At 40.0% G+C, this 18831-nt stretch overlaps 1 protein-coding gene across 1 annotated transcript in view; it reads left to right on the forward strand.

Moving 5' to 3' along the window:
* Positions 1-18831, forward strand: part of ATP8B4 (ATPase phospholipid transporting 8B4 (putative)) — a 152934-nt gene that overhangs the window by 66468 nt on the left and 67635 nt on the right. The window contains exons 8-10 of the mRNA XM_075273372.1: positions 8787-8859; positions 11642-11712; positions 15969-16051. Coding sequence (XP_075129473.1) covers positions 8787-8859; positions 11642-11712; positions 15969-16051 — 227 coding nt within the window. The remainder of the gene's footprint in view (positions 1-8786; positions 8860-11641; positions 11713-15968; positions 16052-18831) is intronic.

Genomic DNA, 18831 nt, shown 5'->3' on the forward strand with positions numbered 1-18831 from the left:
TGACCAGTTTTAAATATCTTTTTATTGAACATCATTTTGCTGAGCTGTTCTTAGTTTTTGTTTTTTTTAAAAAAATCTTTTTTGCTATTTTCAATATGCACTTTTAAGGCCTAAAGAAATATATTTAACCCTTTATGTGTACTTAACCTTTCATTAAACTTGGCATAAGTCTGTAGTACAGCATGCGTTCATAAGGATACAAAGTTTGGTAATGTGTTAGCCAGTTGAAGAATGTCTTAAAGGGAACCTGTCAGTTGGTTTCTCCACTGTAATCTGGTCCCGTCATGTTTTTGCAGGTGTTACCCCTTTGCAATCTTTTGGTTGCAGAAAAAATAGCTTAAAAATTTATAAGTAAATTAACCTAAGACGACATGGTGGACAGGGAGAAGCTTCAGCTAGTCACATGGTCCCACCCCCTGAGCATGATTGACTCCTTTACAGTCCCCTCACTCCCATACATTACAAGGGAGATGTCAGTCCCACCCAGGAGGTATGCATAGCAAGGGGACAGTGTAACTGAACTGAAGCTTCTCCCTGCCCATCATGACTACAGAAATATTACAAAGGGGCAGCAATGGAAAGGGAATTACTTCATTCTGCACACAATGGGGCCAGTTTATGGTAGAAAATCCACGTTACAGGTCCCCTTTGATGCTCTCAATAAGAGAAACAAAGTAGCAGTCTTGCAGTTATGTTTCATTTTAATGGCTAACAATAGTTTTTAGGTTTTACTACTTTAGTGGCTAACCCCTTTAAAGGGAGTCTATCACTAGAACCCAGCACATCAACCCTGACCCACAGACAGGTAGGTTAGGGTCACTTGAAAGTGACAGGGTATGAAACCGTGTTTTTCTCTCATGACTCGGTGCCTCTATTGTCAAGATGCTGTTGTGTTTGACAATATGCAAATTAGGTATTCAGAGCATCAAGGACATTACCACCTTCCTCTTTGGAGCAATGGCAGAGCCTTCCTTGTTTCATAGACCTCCTTTGCATGTTGACAAATATAGTGATAGCTTGGCAACAGAGGCTCCACAAGGGAAAAACACTGTATGATTTTAGTAACCCTGACCTATCTGCAGGACTTAGTTCTAGCAACAGTCTCCTTTAAAGACCTTTTTACACAGGCAGCAATTGGCATTGCCCAGTGTGCGCCCAGTGATCATATATTAAAACACTTTTTTGTTATTGATGGCTTCTTTTGTTCAGGTATAAAACTTATCATGTGTCAGAAACACAACCCCTCATATAAACAGGGAATGTGCTGCCGAAAATTATGTAAAGTGTAGGAGAGGAGGAAGAATGAGCGATTGTTCTTAAGATCATTTGTGTAATCATAACCAGGGGCGTAACTGCGGGGGTAGCAGCTGCTACAGGGCCCGGGACATTAGGCGGCCCGGCGACAGCCGCTACCACTGCGTTTTTGTTTGTTTTTTAAATAGGCCGTTACCATGGCCGTTATCAACAGGGATCGTATTGGAGCCAGGGAGAGGTAATGAACAGTGTTTTTTATGTTTGTATACACCCCTGGGTCTGTGATTATTATACTCTGGGGTCTGAAAAGTACTTGTATCTAATTACTTGTAAAAGTAATTGTACATGTTTGTCCACAATGGGGCAATAATAGTGTGTGCAGGGGCCACTATAGGGTAATAATAGTGTGTGCAGGGGCCACTATGGGGCAATAATAGTGTGTGCACAGACCACTATGGGGCAATAATAATGTGTGCAGGGGCCACTATGGGGCAATAATAGTGTGTGCAGGGGACACTGGGGCATAATAGTGTGTGTATAGGGGGACACGTTCGGTCGGGGTCTTCGGCGTCGGTCAGGGGGGTCCATGTCAAACGTTCGCCACGGGACCCTGCCATTCTTAGTTACGCCACTGATGATGACTACATGAAAATAATAGTAAATTAGCACCATTTCAGCTTTCTATGGCATCCGTTAGCAATGATTACGTTCAGTTTACCTGCCCATGCAACAACACCCTCACATGTTTCCTCGCACCCCCATTTTTTTTTCATGCTGCACAGTTCACTATGAAAGCATTAGAGACTTATCATGATGTGACATTAGGAGATAGCAAGACTCTATAAACTTGGATAAATTGGCGACACAGTATCAAAAGTGTTAAAATTGGGCCAAAGTGATTTCTCTAGTGACTAAGAAAATACAGCAAGAACAATGCAGAGTTATTGCCTAAACTACATGACCTGACTAGCTGAAGTTTTGTTGTTTTGAGCTGAGCAGCTTAACTATATAAATTAGTCTCCTTAAAAGGTATTGAAAAGTTTTATTCCTAAACGCTATCAAAATATCATTATTTTGTCTAGTGAAAGCCATTGATTCATAAACAGATGGAGGACTGCCTAGTGTAGAACTGAAGCACATTGTTATATTGTCTCCTGTGCCAGAGACCACACGCACTCTTCTCTTTTATTGCATAAAGGTGCATTCGCATTCACTTGCGTAGATTTTGTTATGTTTGCCACTTCTTAAGGATTATAATAGGTCCCTTTAATAAAAATATAACTTTTCCATGTACTGAATTTACTGGAATTTAAAGTATATTTCCCACTTTCACCCTGCTGTCCTATGTGAGATGTAGCTATGGTTTGGGCAGACGTATTCATTACATCTTACTAAAAAGTTGCACTCCCGCTATACTGTTTTAGGGTGGCTTTACACAATGTATGATTTTGCTTTTTTTTTTTCTTGTTTTTTTTATAATATAGCACTTGTTTTGCCTTTTTAGTCAATGATCTCTGATTTAAAAACTTAGTAGTATAGCAAAGTGCAAAACAGCACATCATATACCTTTCAAGATCTAGGGTGCATAATCCAATTGGTAGGGGGCTACTTCCACCATATACAAAATTTTTTTTTAAAAAAACGGCAGCACTCCAACATTTAAAGTAAAGGTGAATCTTTAATTCAATGCAACATTTTGTTCCCGTCAGGAACCTTTCTCAAGCCTTTCTTGCTTGGTTGGCATCAGAAATTTGGTTTATAGTTATATCTGGAATATAGGTCAGGTCCTGTGACCTCAACATGGAGCCTTTTGAAATAAGTCATATTTATTAAGAAGCCAGAGCCTCTTCATCATTGTGGTGCATCTCATGCCACTGATGCTATTAAGACTGGCTTCTTAATAAATTCCTCCATAGAGAGTAAGAACCAGATAAAAAATGTACTATCCTTCAATGGCATTTCCCTTATTGCAAAAAATGAGTCCAGCATGGTAGATTGTAAGCTCTTGTGAGCAGGGCCCTCAGTCCCATTGTGTGAAGTGACTATTTCTTTGTAATGCATCTTTCTCTCTGTACTTGAACCCTACAAATTGTACAGTGCTGCGGAATATGTTGGCGCTATATAAATACAATTTATTATTATTATTATCTGATTCAAGGTGACAGGTGCTCACACTTACATGGCTATTCTCCACTATACATTACTGTTAATGCTAGTCGCTATTTTTCTCACACGTCTTTTTATTTGCTTTTTTCTTCTAATCGTTTTGTGTCATCATAATGGATTTTGCCAAGGTTGGGGGCTTAAAACGGAAGCCTTATGCCCCATTTTCTAGTAGTTTATATGGACCACTGCAAATGTTGTATTATGGTGCACTTTTAAAACTGGATTTAATGGAAGAATGCATAAACTACATTTTTTGCTTCGACAGCTAAACCTTTAATTCCCCTTGGGTACTAGATAACTATATCCAACTTTCACTGAGAACTCAGACTGGCAGCTGACTCCAGCAAACCTAATTGTCTAAATGTCTTATGGAACTTTGCCGCAGGCTGAACTATTGAAATACCATATTTCACGTCTTTTTATGAATCTTTTCAAGCTTATGGACTATGTTCAACATATACACCTATAACAGGTCTATACATTTACTGCAGTATCCTATAACTTCTGTGGGTGAGACATGTGTGAAAACAATGGCCCTTTAAAGTTAAAAAAAAAAAAAAAGCCAGTTTTTTTGTTTGCTTTTTTTTTTTATAACGGAAGTCAAAAGCAGACTCGTACAACTGTGTAGGCATGTGGTTGCATATATCTGCAGTATTTGTTTTTTTAACTGTAATTTTTATTACATTTTTTGAACAAAAAAAGTTGATACAAACAGGTAAACATGTAAGCCGTGTACCGAGGTGGGCTCCCCAGGATACAGCGAAGTCACGAACAAAGGAAGTGAGTCCAATTCAATTTAACCAAGATAGGACTTTACTTAGTTTAGATAACCTCTTTTGTCCAAAAGAACACTCCCAGGTATTACATTTACACAGCCTAGAGGCTGGGACCCTGGTGTTATACAGCACGGTGCCCACTAGTGTGGCCTTCAATATACTCCAAGCTTTTACCTACATGCAGGCTGCGCCTATGCAGCTGCCTGTTACCTGTTATTACCCTATTACACAGGAACAATTCAGTGTGTGTGACACAGGCATCCGGCGGTGTAACACCAGGGTTTACAATCTTATCACAATACTACTAAATTCCCCCCAAACCAAGTACAACTAAGCAAGTATAATGGTTAGTTAGCTTGCAAGCCAAACAGTGTAAAGTTAAACTAAATGTTGCTCCCAGACTTCCTTACAAGTCCCTCTCTGGGAGATAGAACTCTGTAGAAATCCTCTGTGACTTAGTCCTTTTACCAGACAGGTAGATAGTTCACCAGTATTGCAGCCTGGGGTGATGATTATACCTAACTAACTAACTACAGGCTTTTTACTCAGTCCCAGCAATATGGTGCAAAACTTGCAGTGTGGTGCGTGCACGCTTACTTCTGTTGGGTACCTTTTAGTCTCTGTTAGCATCCGGGTGAAGAGGAGCTCCTCGGACAGCATGCGGTCTCACTGGCAGTCTCACTTCTCAGCCAAGTCTCTGACAGTAATCTTCTCCTTAGGATGGTGTCTGGACAGACTCTGAAAGTCTCAAATCCTCAGCTATTCTTGCTGTGGCTTCTCCCTCCAAGGACCCTCTCTGCACAGTGATGTCTCCACAGCTCTCTCTTCTCTAGAGTCCAGCACACTCTGACTCAAAATGGCTCCTAGAACCTTCCTCCAACGATCAGGGTTTCCACATCAATCTTCCAGGGGCATACAGCCTTTTTCCTTTTACTTGTTATCTTGCAACAGCGACCTCTCGTGGTCAAACAACAAAATGTCAGGTTATGAAAACACCAACTCAATTACACATTGCACATTCACTACACAGGGGCTGTTTCACCCTCTTACAAACACATACAACATCAACAAACAAATCAATAGCAAAATAAAACAAATTAAGGGGTGGGAGGAGGGAAGAGGGGAAGGGAAAGTAGGACGGAGTCACAGATCACTAAGAGTGCAGTAAGAGTCCCAAGGTATCTGCAATATTTTTATTTTCCTGTACAGTATAGACTGAATGTAGTCATGTATGATTTGTACAGAGCCTAATGCTTGTATGTGGAGGATAGAGCAGGACAGCATGTCCAAAGACTGGTTGCACCTTCTTGTCTACTTCATGTTGTTCTTGGTAACCGTACCAGTCCCAACCCTGACTCGCATACTATTACTTACTATTTCAGCTGCAACTCCACTTTGACATAAAATTCACAAAAATCTGGAACAAATTGACACCTTTTGATGCAGATTGCATATTTTCAGTGCAGTTTGTCAAATCTAGTTTTAAAGTAAATTATTTCTGTCCTGTTGGTATAAACTCCTGGGCGAATATACTGTAAGCCAACTAATAGGTGGTATAATCTTAGACTAGCTAGGTTTATCTTCCAGCAATAGCCCTTGTGCTAAATCTAGCGCATTTTCAGACTGTCAAATATAATATAAATATATACCGGTAAATATAAATATATTTACCAAATATAAATAAAAAAAAACAAAACTTGATAGCCTTCAGTAGTTGATACCTTTTTAATGGCTAACTAATAATGATGACAGATCACAACGTTTCAGAACTCTCGACTCCTTTCTCAAGCAAATTTAAAAACCATTTTTGAAGTCTTTACCAAGTCTGTTCTGTCTATTAGTAATTGTGGGGCAATCTGTGCAGGCTAATACATACACATTAGATGTCAGCTGAACAGGAATGTTTGAGTATTAATGTCACTGGAGACAAAAGTAGACATATTGAATCTTATCACGTTCCTTCTTTCCCCTGACATCTGCTGTTGGTGGACTGATTTATTTTATTTATTTATTATGCTTACTTATACAGCGCCATTATATTCCGCAGCGCTTTACAGATATTGTCAGTCACTGTCCCATATAGGGCTCACAATCTACATTCCCTATCAGTATGTCTTTGGTGTGTGGGAGGAAACCGGAGTACCCGGAGGAAACCCACGCAAACACAGGGAGAACATACAAACTCCTTGCAGATGTTGCCCTTGGCAGGATTTGAACCTAGGACTCCAGCGCTGCAAGGCTACAGTGCTAACCACTGAGCCTCAGCTGTCAGGATAAACATTGAGCTTCATCCAATCCCTCCAAAATCAACATTTATCTACTGTATATCGGGACAGCTTTAGAAAAGAGGAACAAACCTGAGCGCTTGCAAGCTTTCTTATTGGAATGGAAAAGTTCTTAAATTGTTTATTTACGTATGCTTAACTTATCACGCAGTAGGATTTTATGAGATATTAGACTCATTGCATTGTAAAGAAGGGTGATAAAATTGAAAGTGCACTAACCTTGCAACAACACGTGATCAAGCATTCACAATAAAATACTTCTGTTGAAAGTTTTCCAGGACAACATGTACTTGGATTGATATAAAAGGCATTGCCTTCTACTCTGTGGCCAAATGATCTAGTAAATCAGTATGGTGGTTGTGCAGGGTGTAGATATCAGTTCTATTTAGGATTACTGCTAATATGTACAGCCAGTGCCCTGTAAATATGTGTATACATTGATTGAGCTTGTTCTTGCATCAGAATCCGAGAATTGTTATGTATTGCTGATCTGAGCATTTATAGTTTGATAGGTTGTACTTTGTCATCACATTCATATCTGCAATAATACATTGGGGAATATTTTATATTCAGAATGATATGGTGCTTTCTGTGTTATCTGAATAGCTGCTTTGCCACTTTGTCAAGTTGCATTATTGAGTAATAATAGTGTAAAGATTGAGAGTACTACGGAACTAAGATACGTTTTTCTGAATAGAAGTGTGTACAGGGAACCCTGTCTGAAAGGGTTATTCTGTGAATTTTTGTGAAGAAGAGTGGTTCATTTAATAGTTAAGCCTACCCCCTTCTTTGTTGGAGCTGATGTGTTGGAAAAAAGGGGGCAAGCTTAACTACTGAGGTGATTCAGATGCGCTGTGCCGGTCACACTCAGCACTGACCACATATTGACCCATGTGTGTCACACTACCTGGCCTGGGCCTGACAGCAGGAGATAAGGGCACCTTTCAGGAATAACGCGTATTGATAAATCCAATCATTTAACATTTTAGACAATGATGCTTTCCAGCCCCCAATTCCTCCATTCCTCCTCTTTGGTGTGATGATAGCAACAGTAACACCCTCGTTTCACCAAACAGTTCATAACAAATCGTAGAAAAAGCTAAAATGTCAGCAATGGAGGCACCAATTGAAAAGCGGAAACATCCCCAGCTATCTGACTGTGCTTATACTTCAGTAGGGACCATTCTGGTTTCGAGACTCTTTTTTAGGTTTCATGTCTATGTACTAAGTGATACATTTTGTGCACAGCATTAGAGAATAGATAGGAGCTATACTTGGGGAAATATATCAATTCCTCCATAATTGAAAATTGTTGATATTGTGGCACATATTTTATGTAAGGATGTTTTTTTGCACCAGACATGACCACAACGTTTTGCATCTCAGTCACCTCATTTTGTGACTGTGGACAGGGAAGGCTAGAGTTCGTCAACCTGAAATAATTACAGCCTGGGACTTCGATCTCCATTCAGATGTACAGGCTTTCATAAATAAGGCATGGTTCCTGGCTTGAATGCATCTTTTTTTTTTTTTTTTTTTTCTAATTTACTATATATATTAGCTCCCCTAAGGGGCTTGAAGTCCCATAGACTGCAACATAACTGTATTGCAGTCTATTGGAGATTTGCCCCTAGCCTCAATAGTCATATAGTGAATGCATCTCTACAGTATGTGAGATCTCCGTGACTGCATTGTTAGATTTAGTATTTAGAATATACTGTATTTCTTTGCACCTTTAGAACTAAACTGTGCAATAAATAATTGCTCCAGATGAGGGGCCATAATACATTGTAGAAAAACAGCACATTGACACATCATTTACACATCAGTTGTCATCAGTGTATTGTGAAGGTTACATTTGGATAGTTCAGCTCTTTAATGTCTAGCAAATAAATAAAAAAAATAATAATAAAATAATGACCCAATAAGCAGTCGTGGTATAGGGCCCAAGGCTTGCTTTCTCTGCTGTTTTCAATAATAAAAAAAAATGTTTGCATTAATTTTGCTTTTCTTCCTTAAGCTAATTTTGGTTCTTGCGTAGAAATGATTTGGAAGTGTTCCTAAACAAATTGTTTGTATGGCTGTATGGGAAGGAAATTCATCCTCGTTTGCACTTTGTTCACCAATTTTATTTCCATGGTATCATATTAGTGAGCCAGCCCGGGAATGTCATGGTTTTACATCTTGACTGCTCATGTTCCTTTGTTACAGAATTACTAAGGCTTCAGGCTGATTGAAAATGGCAGCAGGAATTCTGTGAGACGAAATCAATTATACTTTTCTATTTCTCTTTTGTCTTTTACAGACTGCAAAATGAGAAGTGGATGAATGTAAGAGCGGGCGATATCATCAGACTGGAGAACAATCAGTTTGTGGTTGTAAGTAATATACTTGTACTTGTATCACTCCATGTGTCCAGGATTATACTTTGTGTAGATTTAATGAATGCAGGTAAGATATAGGAAGATAACACACATGACAGTATTTTAGTTTGTCTGCACCTACACAAATGTAGGCTAGTATTTACCCTTACTGCCCCCCACACTTGTACTGGTGGCTTCCACATTACACTGCACCACACACTTGTACTGGTGGCTTCCACATTGCACTGCACCACACACTTGCACTGGCGACTTCCACATTGCACTGCACCACACACTTGTATTGGCGGTTTCCACGTTGCACTGCACCACACACTTGTACTGGTGGTTTCCACATTACACCGCACCACACGCTTGTACTGGTGGCTTCCACATTGCACTGCACCACACACTTGTACTGGCAGCTTCCACATTGCACTGCATAACATACTTGTACTGGTGGCTTCCACATTACACTGCACCACTCAGTTGTACTGGAGGCTTCCACTTTACACTGCACCACACACTTGTACTGGCGACTTCCACATTACACTGCACCACACAGTTGTACTGCTGGCTTCCACATTACACTGTACCACACACTTGTACTGCTGGCTTCCACATTACACTGCACCACACACGTGTACTCGTGGTTTCCACATTGCACTGCACCACACACTTGTACTGGCGGCTTCCACATTACACTGTACCACACACTTGTACTGGCGGCTTCCACATTACACTGTACCACACACTTGTACTGGCGGTTTCCACATTACACTGTATCACACACTTGCACTGGCGACTTCCACATTGCACTGTACATCATAGTTGTACTGGCGGCTTCCACATTGCACTGCACCACACACTTGTACTGGCGGCTTCCACATTACACTGTACCACACACTTGTACTGGCGGCTTCCACATTACACTGTATCACACACTTGCACTGGCGACTTCCACATTGCACTGTACATCATAGTTGTACTGGCGGCTTCCACATTGCACTGCACCACACACTTGTACTGGCGGCTTCCACATTACACTGTACCACACACTTGTACTGGCGGCTTCCACATTACACTGTACCACACACTTGTACTGGCAGCTTCCACATTGCACTGCATAACATACTTGTACTGGTGGCTTCCACATTACACTGCACCACTCAGTTGTACTGGAGGCTTCCACATTACACTGTACCACACACGTGTACTCGTGGTTTCCACATTGCACTGCACCACACACTTGTACTGGCGGCTTCCACATTACACTGTACCACACACTTGTACTGGCGGCTTCCACATTACACTGTATCACACACTTGCACTGGCGACTTCCACATTGCACTGTACATCATAGTTGTACTGGCGGCTTCCACATTGCACTGCACCACACACTTATACTGGTGGTTTCCACATTGCAGGATTTGACAGGATTTCACTGCAACACAAGATCTGAAAGACAATGCCTTATTTTATGTTACCATTCAAAAATGTTCTTAAAGGGTTTCAGTAGAATGGTATCTACACCAGCATTGCTTGCAGTACTGCGTCATCATCAAAAGATGGCAGAAGTGTTGTGCGACAGAAAGTGACCTGTGCTTTTACACTGTTCCTTTAATGTGATGGTTCTAAAGAGCGTCCCAGAGAAGTGGCTTGCATAACTGTTTCCTTTGCTCAGTTTTCTTCATTTTATATATTTGCTGTTTTCTGTAACCAAAGAGAATCTTTGATAATAGAAAGTTCTTCGGTTACCAGATTCCCATTGACTACACATATATGTACGCCAATCAGCCATGACATTAATTTCCACACTGTGGATATTCACAATCAACTGTGAATCATCAGACAAGGCCACCTTCTTGTATTGCTCCTTGGTCCAGTTCTGATGCTAGTGTGCTCACTGTAAGCTCCTTCAGTATAGGAACTGTGATGAGTCAATGGCTATGCAGCCCCATACGCAGCACTGTATGTTCTCATATTTTTCTATATTAGCCTGTATTAACTCTTCAGCGATTTATCCTTGGACCTGTTTGGGTAGCTTTCACTCTCCACATGTATCATGGGGCTTGATCGATGGTCCACTGTGTTTAGTAGGTAGTCTGCTGCTTACTGGAAACCGCAGTATGCCAATTGAAGGATGCTGGGACTAAGTCGTCTATCCATCACAATTGTCCCCTGTTAAAGTTGTTCACATCCTTTGAACGCTTGACTATATTTCCTTGCAACGCATCAACTTCAATAACAGATTTATCAGGGTAGCTTTATTTTCGGGTATATAATAAAGGCCTGAGGGTGAGAATTACGGGTGAGTTGCTACAAGACGGTATTGTCATAATCCTGTAACTGAGTGACACTTGGGCATTTGCCATACTTTTTCTATTAGCTGCTGGTTACACAATAGACATTTTCTGTCATCTGTGGTTAAATGTGACAATTCTAGTTAAATGGTATAAAATAATAACAGGCAGCCGAATACTACAACATAACAGTACTTGCTGTTTATTTTCCTTTATGTTCTGTCTTTTGTATGATTGGAAAGTTGTCTTCATTATATCGAGGGTGCGGTCACAGTAAACTCATAAAATGAAGTCTTGGTAAACAATGAAACGTATTTGGCCACTGTACACGAAATGAATCATGAAGGCTGCAGCAGTCCTGTTACTGAAGACTGCTTTTTGCCAGCAGTGTTCCTCTGAAAATGATGTAGCTGTCTCGCTGACTGGGTAGAGTGCAATATGGCAAATAGTATATTTATGCCAGAGCAATAAATATTATCCTTTCCTCTCTTTAACAGGCGGACATGCTCCTTCTGTCCAGTAGTGAGCCACATGGTCTCTGTTACGTGGAAACTGCTGAACTTGATGGGTGAGAGCTTTTTTTTTTAATTTTGTTTCTTCTTCTTCGTATTATTTAGGATTTTACTCTGATGTCACTCTGAGTGTCACCTGAGTGCATTCCGCTGCAAACTCGGTTCCATATCACGCACTCTGTGGTGTACATGGGGCTTATAGTAAATTTGATAGGCTGAAGAGTCTTGCTCCCTGCCCCTATCCACCTGCTATCTTAAAATTACCAATCTGGGTGGAAAAACAACAAAGTGACACATGCTTAGGTCATATGTCACAGATGCACCATTTATATGGCAATTTTTTGGGGTATATATTATAGTAAAGGTCCCCTATTCCATCAACATGGTAACAGACAGCAAATACATATAGTAATCTGCATTTGTTAGGGTAGCAGGAAGTAAAGTACGGTTAGAAAAAAAAGAGTGCAAGGTCAGATTGTTCAGGATTTGTTTCTTGTCTATTACCATCAAGACTCTTAGATCTGTATAGCAGCATACAAAGTAGTAGGAATTCTTTCTATACGATCTACTGCACAGTTGCTTCATGTCTAATTGTGAATGCTTTTGAGCATTAAAGACAATTGGTTGTGAAAGTGCACATAGCCTTAGGATTAACCACTGGAGAACAATATATTGATGAAATGATCTAGTGATGTGGGAGAATTGGAGTTCCCCACCATTAATAGCGCTGGTATAGATGAAAAAATAATGGGAGCGTAATCTGATCATGCTGAGAACTTTCCCGTCAGCTTTTTAGCAGTGAGGAATACTTGTTCTCTCTTGAGACTAGCTAAAGAAAAAGTGCAACAGGTTTTTTGTCTGAAAATAGTATTTTTAGATTCTATTTTCTTTTATTAGCTTTCTTATTGTTCTTCAGTGCCCGGAGCGGAAACTTTCCTTTGTTCTTGTCTTGTTCATCCTTTGCATTTCTGCTAGCTGAAGTTACTTCCCTGGAGACCCTTTGGCTCATCTGATCTGATTTAGAGAGTATAGGATAGTTCGGAATATAGCATATAACACACTAAAAACTTGCAGCACCTTTTTGGAGGGTTGGAAGTAATGGACATTCATCTTTTTATGCCACCAAATGGGGCAGACAAAGGTTACATAAAATCGGGTACTCTATGTTTTCCAGCTCGATTTCATCTGTTCATGATCAGTTGCCACATCCTTATTTTTCTTTAATGTAGAGGTTATAGTCAGCCGTGTAATTGATTTCATATTTGGTTATGAATCTTGTTTAACATTTCGGTAACAATTGGAAGTATTTATTTGTGCGCTACATCATACGTAATCAAGTGCGTCTAATGTCAGGTGGATTTAGTATATTCCTGCTGTAAACACAAAAGTATCAATGAATGAATGAATAATGATGTAATTAGGACATCAAAACAGTGACTACGGTTTGATCATGTTACTGACAGCAGCGTTTTTCTTCATATTTTACATATAGGTGGTGTTTTTTGTTTTTTACAATAAAATCATTTAACATTGTTTATTTCCATACATTAGATACTTTGATACTTTATTCTTTATGCACAAAACTTTTCTGAATATCCCTTCGATGAGATGTTTATTTTGCTATAAGTTTTTTTGTTTTTGTCTCTCCCCCCCCAAGTGTCAAACCTTGTCTAAACACTTGGATAGGTGTTTTATTGGTGTAGGCATTTTATTTTTGATGGGTATTTTGCCACTACCAGATGACCTACCTCTATTTATCTGCTTGAATTGATAAAAACGTGACGTGTCACTCCTCTGTACAATATAATGGTACGCTTTTTGGCCACTCTAACAAAATCTAGCCAGGAAATCAGTTCATGAATCATGATCAGTTAGCTGTATGAGAGAAACTTGCTGCCCCTCTAACCAATGACAGATGGCAGCCATTTATCTGAATCAGGGAGTACAGCGAACCAGTCGATAGTTAAAGGAAATCTGTTACTTGCCTTACTTTTTTGTTTTAGTACATACTTGTTTTACCCATGAAATAACAATTTGAACGCTTTTTGGAACTTAGTATTGCGTTGTTCTTTTGTTATTTCCCCAGAGTTTTGTCCCTTGTTCTGAATGGAGCAGTGCTTTGGCAGAACACGCACTGCTCCATTCATTTGAATGGAAGTGCCAGAGATAGCTGAAGTACAGATAGGGAATAACTTGCTTTCGTGGGAAAGCCCCTTTGAAGAAAAGAACCTTGTGGAGTCTGATATCTCAGGCTGTTAAGCAGGAATATACTACAGACAACATAAAGTTGAAATGTTAAAGGGATTTTACCATTAAAACCTCTTTTTTTGTGGATAAGACGTCGGAATAGCCTTTAGAAAGGCCATTCATCTCTTACCTTTAGATGTGATCTCCGCTGCACCGTTCCTTAGAAATACCGGTTTTTACTGGTATGCAAATTAGTTCTCTCACAGCGATGGAGGCGTCCCCACTGCTGCTCGAGAACATGATCCTGCGACGCCTCTATCTTCAGCTGGATCCTCCCCTTCTCTGTTGTCTTTCTCCTGCGTCACCTCCGACGCCTCCGCAGTTGGCTCTGCCAGTGAGACACCAGCAGAACCGAGTGCGAATACCGGCCGGCGGCCATTTTTGGGAGGCCGCTCCTGCATTGAACTTCAAGAGCAAGAGCGGCCTCCCAAAAATTGCCACCGCATGCGCAGTCAGCTCTACTAGTTTCTCACTGGCAGAGCCAACTGTTCAGGCGTCAGAGGTGACGCAGGAGGAAGACGACAGAGAAGGGGAGGATCCAGCTGAAGATAGAGGCGTCGCAGGATCGTGTTCTCGAGCAGCAGTGGGGACGCCCCCATCGCATTTTCAGCGCTGGGACCCTCCCCCATCGCTGCCAGAGAACTAATTTACATACTGGTAAAAAAACGGTATTTTTAAGAACGGCGAGGTGGAGATCACATCTAAAGGTAAGAGACGAATAGCCTTTCTAAAGGCTATTCTGACGTCTTATCTACAAAAAAGAGGTTTTAATGGTAGAATTCCTTTAGTTTTTTAAGTTTTTTTCTGGGTTTGCAAGTCACTTCCAGAAGAACAAGGGTCCACAAGCAGAAAAGATGAGTATGGGCTTTTATACTTGTGCTGACGAGAAAAAGGGTGACATTCATTCACTTATCTGCTCATTCCACAGCTACAGGACAAGAATCTGTATAACTAATCATATGCAAAATAGTCGCTAGTCAAAATTATGTATGAGATAACCAAGATGATTGTCTATAAATTGATGGTAGTCTCATGTTGTAGTGGATGGTGAGATTTGGTGTCTGAAAGTCAAACTTTCAAAACATTGTTACCCTTTTGCTCATCAGCATATGTTAGATGAACTGAGCAGATTCATACACAGTTTTGTGGGAAAGGATTCCACATAACCCTTACTAGTACTGTATAAATCTCTGGTAATTCAGGGGTTATTAGTCATCGGGGTGTTCCTACTCTATGATCGACAGTCTTCCTAGTATGGCTGTGGCTTCGGTGATAGCGAGCCACTGACTAGGACTGTCCTCTAAACTCTTAAGGACAGAATGAGCAGATATGTAAATTAATAAATGGTGATTCCCTAAATACCCTTTTAAGACTTTCTGGGGAATTTTGGATGGAGAGTTGAGTGATGGAGCATATATACTATTCTTAACTAGGCAAGAAATAATTGGCAGAAAAGGTAGCGTATCATGTACTAGTACTTGTGTTGGGAATATGAACAGGGCCACATCTGCCATGAGGTGAAAGGAGTCCTTGAGGGGGCAGCCCTTGAACTATACTCTGTGGAGACCACTGTGGGACATTATACTCACATGGGGCACAGGGCTTCTGGCAACCAAGGCATGATGCCCAACCAAGTGGTCTTTGGCAGCAGACATTGCAGTGCCGGGGACAGGTGAGTAAAGCCAGAATCACCCCTGAATATGAAGCAGTCAAGTTACAAAAACTCCTATCCCGAGTACATGAAATACACATTTCCTTAGTGTAATTACAGTACGCACAGTGAACCCTAACAGACTATTCTTTGTATATATGGGGAATGACAGCTCCAGAGCATAAATCAAAGCAAGGTGCCTCTAATGGCAATGTTTATGACAAAATAATATCACTCTATATCTTAACAGAATGGTATTGTTAATGCTGGTGTGTAACTGCTGGCAGTCATTGTCACTTCAGGTGGCTGCGTGCCAGAATTGTGTTATTACTACACTATGTTATAGTGCAGGTGGATGGGACAATTAATACTTGGGTTAATATGACAGATTGTATATCATTGCATATTTTTCAGAGAAACCAATCTGAAAGTTCGGCAAGCTCTTCCAGTAACTGCTGACCTTGGAGAGGATATTTCAAGGCTAGCAGAATTTGATGGTAAGTAAGGAAATAGTGTATAGCAACGACTCGGGTTAATAATGTTTAGTGACTCTTAAATGTTGTTTAAGCTGTATTAGCCAGCCATCAGGTTATTAGTTATATAATGTGTAAATACATAACTAAAGCCATGTAATATTACATAGTTTTTTTTTTTATTGATAACCCATGCAGGGATTCAACTGAGAATATATCTGTGTTATGAGGGATAAACTCTCTGTGTTATTGCACATTTCTTAAAGGGATTTTCTCATCTCTAACTTTGATGGGATTGCCACACAATATACCATAATTGTTTTTTACCTGGTCTCCTAGCCATCTGTTTTGCTGCCATATTATAAGCTGGTTTAGGTTATTTTTATTTCATAGTCAGCTTATTGCTGCAAGTTTTAAGGCTTGGGTGAATGTGCTGTAAACAGAGCTCATCCACATGCTGTAAAAAATCTCTCAGTTCCAAATAATCAAGCCATTACATGCCAAATTATATTGCAGGTTTTCACTTCTGCTTCTGCATTTTGCAATGCAATAACAGTTACCAAAGAATTTCTGCTGGAAAAAAAGCCCTTTTCAGGCATCTTTTGTAGCCGCAGAATTTGAAAAAAAATTATCATAAGAGTGAATGTACTGTATAATATATATGTATATATATATATATATATATATATATATATATATATATATATTACTAACATTTATGGGGTTTCATTGTTATATATTATAACAAAAAGTATCAATCGTAAATCCGACATATGTACATGTGGTACTTGGTATCTTTCCTTCTTTTTTCCAAATCTCTAAAGTGACCTCTTAGCTACAATTATCTCTGGAAATGAGACTTCATTAATCTTCAATAATTGACTTTGCATGTGAAACATGTGGAACAGGATAGTGGTGTGGTGTGAGTAGGAAGAAACAAAGCAGAGAGACAACTAGGTAATCCACACTTCAGTGTCACGTATCCTCCTCTTACTTTACTGCTTACTTTCAAACAAGGCTCCAGATGGTGACCAAAATGGTCGCCAGTGCAACTAAGAGTTTACAAATGGACACAAGACTTTTTAGTTTTGGCACCATTTGTGAGTAGCCTGCTGCTGTGCTGTCTCTTTAAGACAAAATGTATTGATGTCAGATCTGTCCACAGGTAGAATGAATAGTATGGTGAAGCAGACTTCAGCTTCCTGCTCCACCATTTAGGAAGCTACTAGTGATGTTAAAGGGGCTCTATCACTGGGAAAAGTCATTTTTAACTAATCATAGCCTTGCATAGGCTTTAGAAATGCTACTTCACACCTACCTTTTGTATGTAGATTGCCTCAGTGGTTTCTGAATAAGTCCGTTTTTATTCACATGCTAATGAGCCTCCAGCCAGCTCAGGAAGTTCCCAGCAGCCTCCTCTCTCCTATTATCTTTTATGTGTGTGAAACAAACAGGAGTCATCATCATCAGCAGTCTCCCATAGAAAACAATAGGGAGAGGAGTGCACGATCTATCGTGAACCAGACTAATTAGCATATGAATAAAAACGGATTTATTCAGAAACCACGGAGGCAATCTACATACAAAAGGTAGGTGTGGAATAGACTTTCTAAAGGCTATGCAAGGATGTGATTAGTTAAAAATGACTTTTCCTAGTGATAGAGTCCCTTTAAGGGTGGAGGACACTGGGAAGAGCATTATATATACTGTTAAAGAGGCACTAGAAGAATAATACAATGGGAGAGGGGCACTAGGGAGATCATTCTATCTACTGTGGGTGAGGTCCTGGGGAGAACATTATATATACTATGTGGGGGCAATGGAGAAAGCAATATATATTCCGTGGAGAAGTTGGTGAGGAGAGCATTATATATGCTGTGGGAGAGCATTATACAATTTGGCAACTAAACATTTATTTTGCTTTCTAAATTTTTCAGTTTAGGAGCCAATTGATCCATTTTTTTATAGTCCTATAATAACACACACGCACATAATACACACACACACACACACACACACACACACACACACACACAAATATATAGTCACCATTTTAGCACAAGTCAAAGTTTTCATGTACAGGCAAGATCATTACAGAGGACTAAAGTAATAAACAATTCAACTAATAGAAGTGCTCGAATGTATACTAGTCCAGTGTTCTTTTAATAAGGTGAGTGTGTGAGATTTTGTTTTCTTTTAACTTTATTTTATGTTCCTCTTGCCCTGACCCCCTCTGAGTTGATCAAATTGTTGGAAAACTCCCTTAAGAATAATGTCCCATAGACCACACATTATAGTGCATAGTGGCTTCTTCACACATTATAGTGTGGAGGAACTACTATGGACTATTATAATGCCCACTAGTGGCCCCTCCACACAGTATAATGGTCCCTTCACGTTGTATAATGTCTCCATACAGTATAATGACCCACCATGGCCCCTTCACGTACTATAGTGTTTCATATTGGCTCCTCCACACAGTATAATGCTTTATAGTGGCCCCTACAAATTTTGGGGCTTTAGAGCTCACAAGCTATTATTATACTTTAGAGTCTTTTCAGACCCAAGAGTATAATTAGCATAAAACATAATAGGCAGTGTTATTCACCTTCCCTGGGCTCCAATGCTGGTCTTCGGGGCCAGAGTCCAGTGGAGGTGAGTAACACTGTTTACTATGTTTGATCACCACCCCTGGTCCTCCATTCATTATACTTTGAGGTCTGAAGAGATGACAGAGTATAATTATAGCAGTTTCCGACATTTTCGGTCGAAACCAAACCGCTGTGTGTGTTTGACCCACAAAT

Source organism: Leptodactylus fuscus, chromosome 5 (genome assembly GCF_031893055.1).
Source record: "Leptodactylus fuscus isolate aLepFus1 chromosome 5, aLepFus1.hap2, whole genome shotgun sequence".
Taxonomy (NCBI): Eukaryota; Metazoa; Chordata; class Amphibia; order Anura; family Leptodactylidae; genus Leptodactylus; species Leptodactylus fuscus.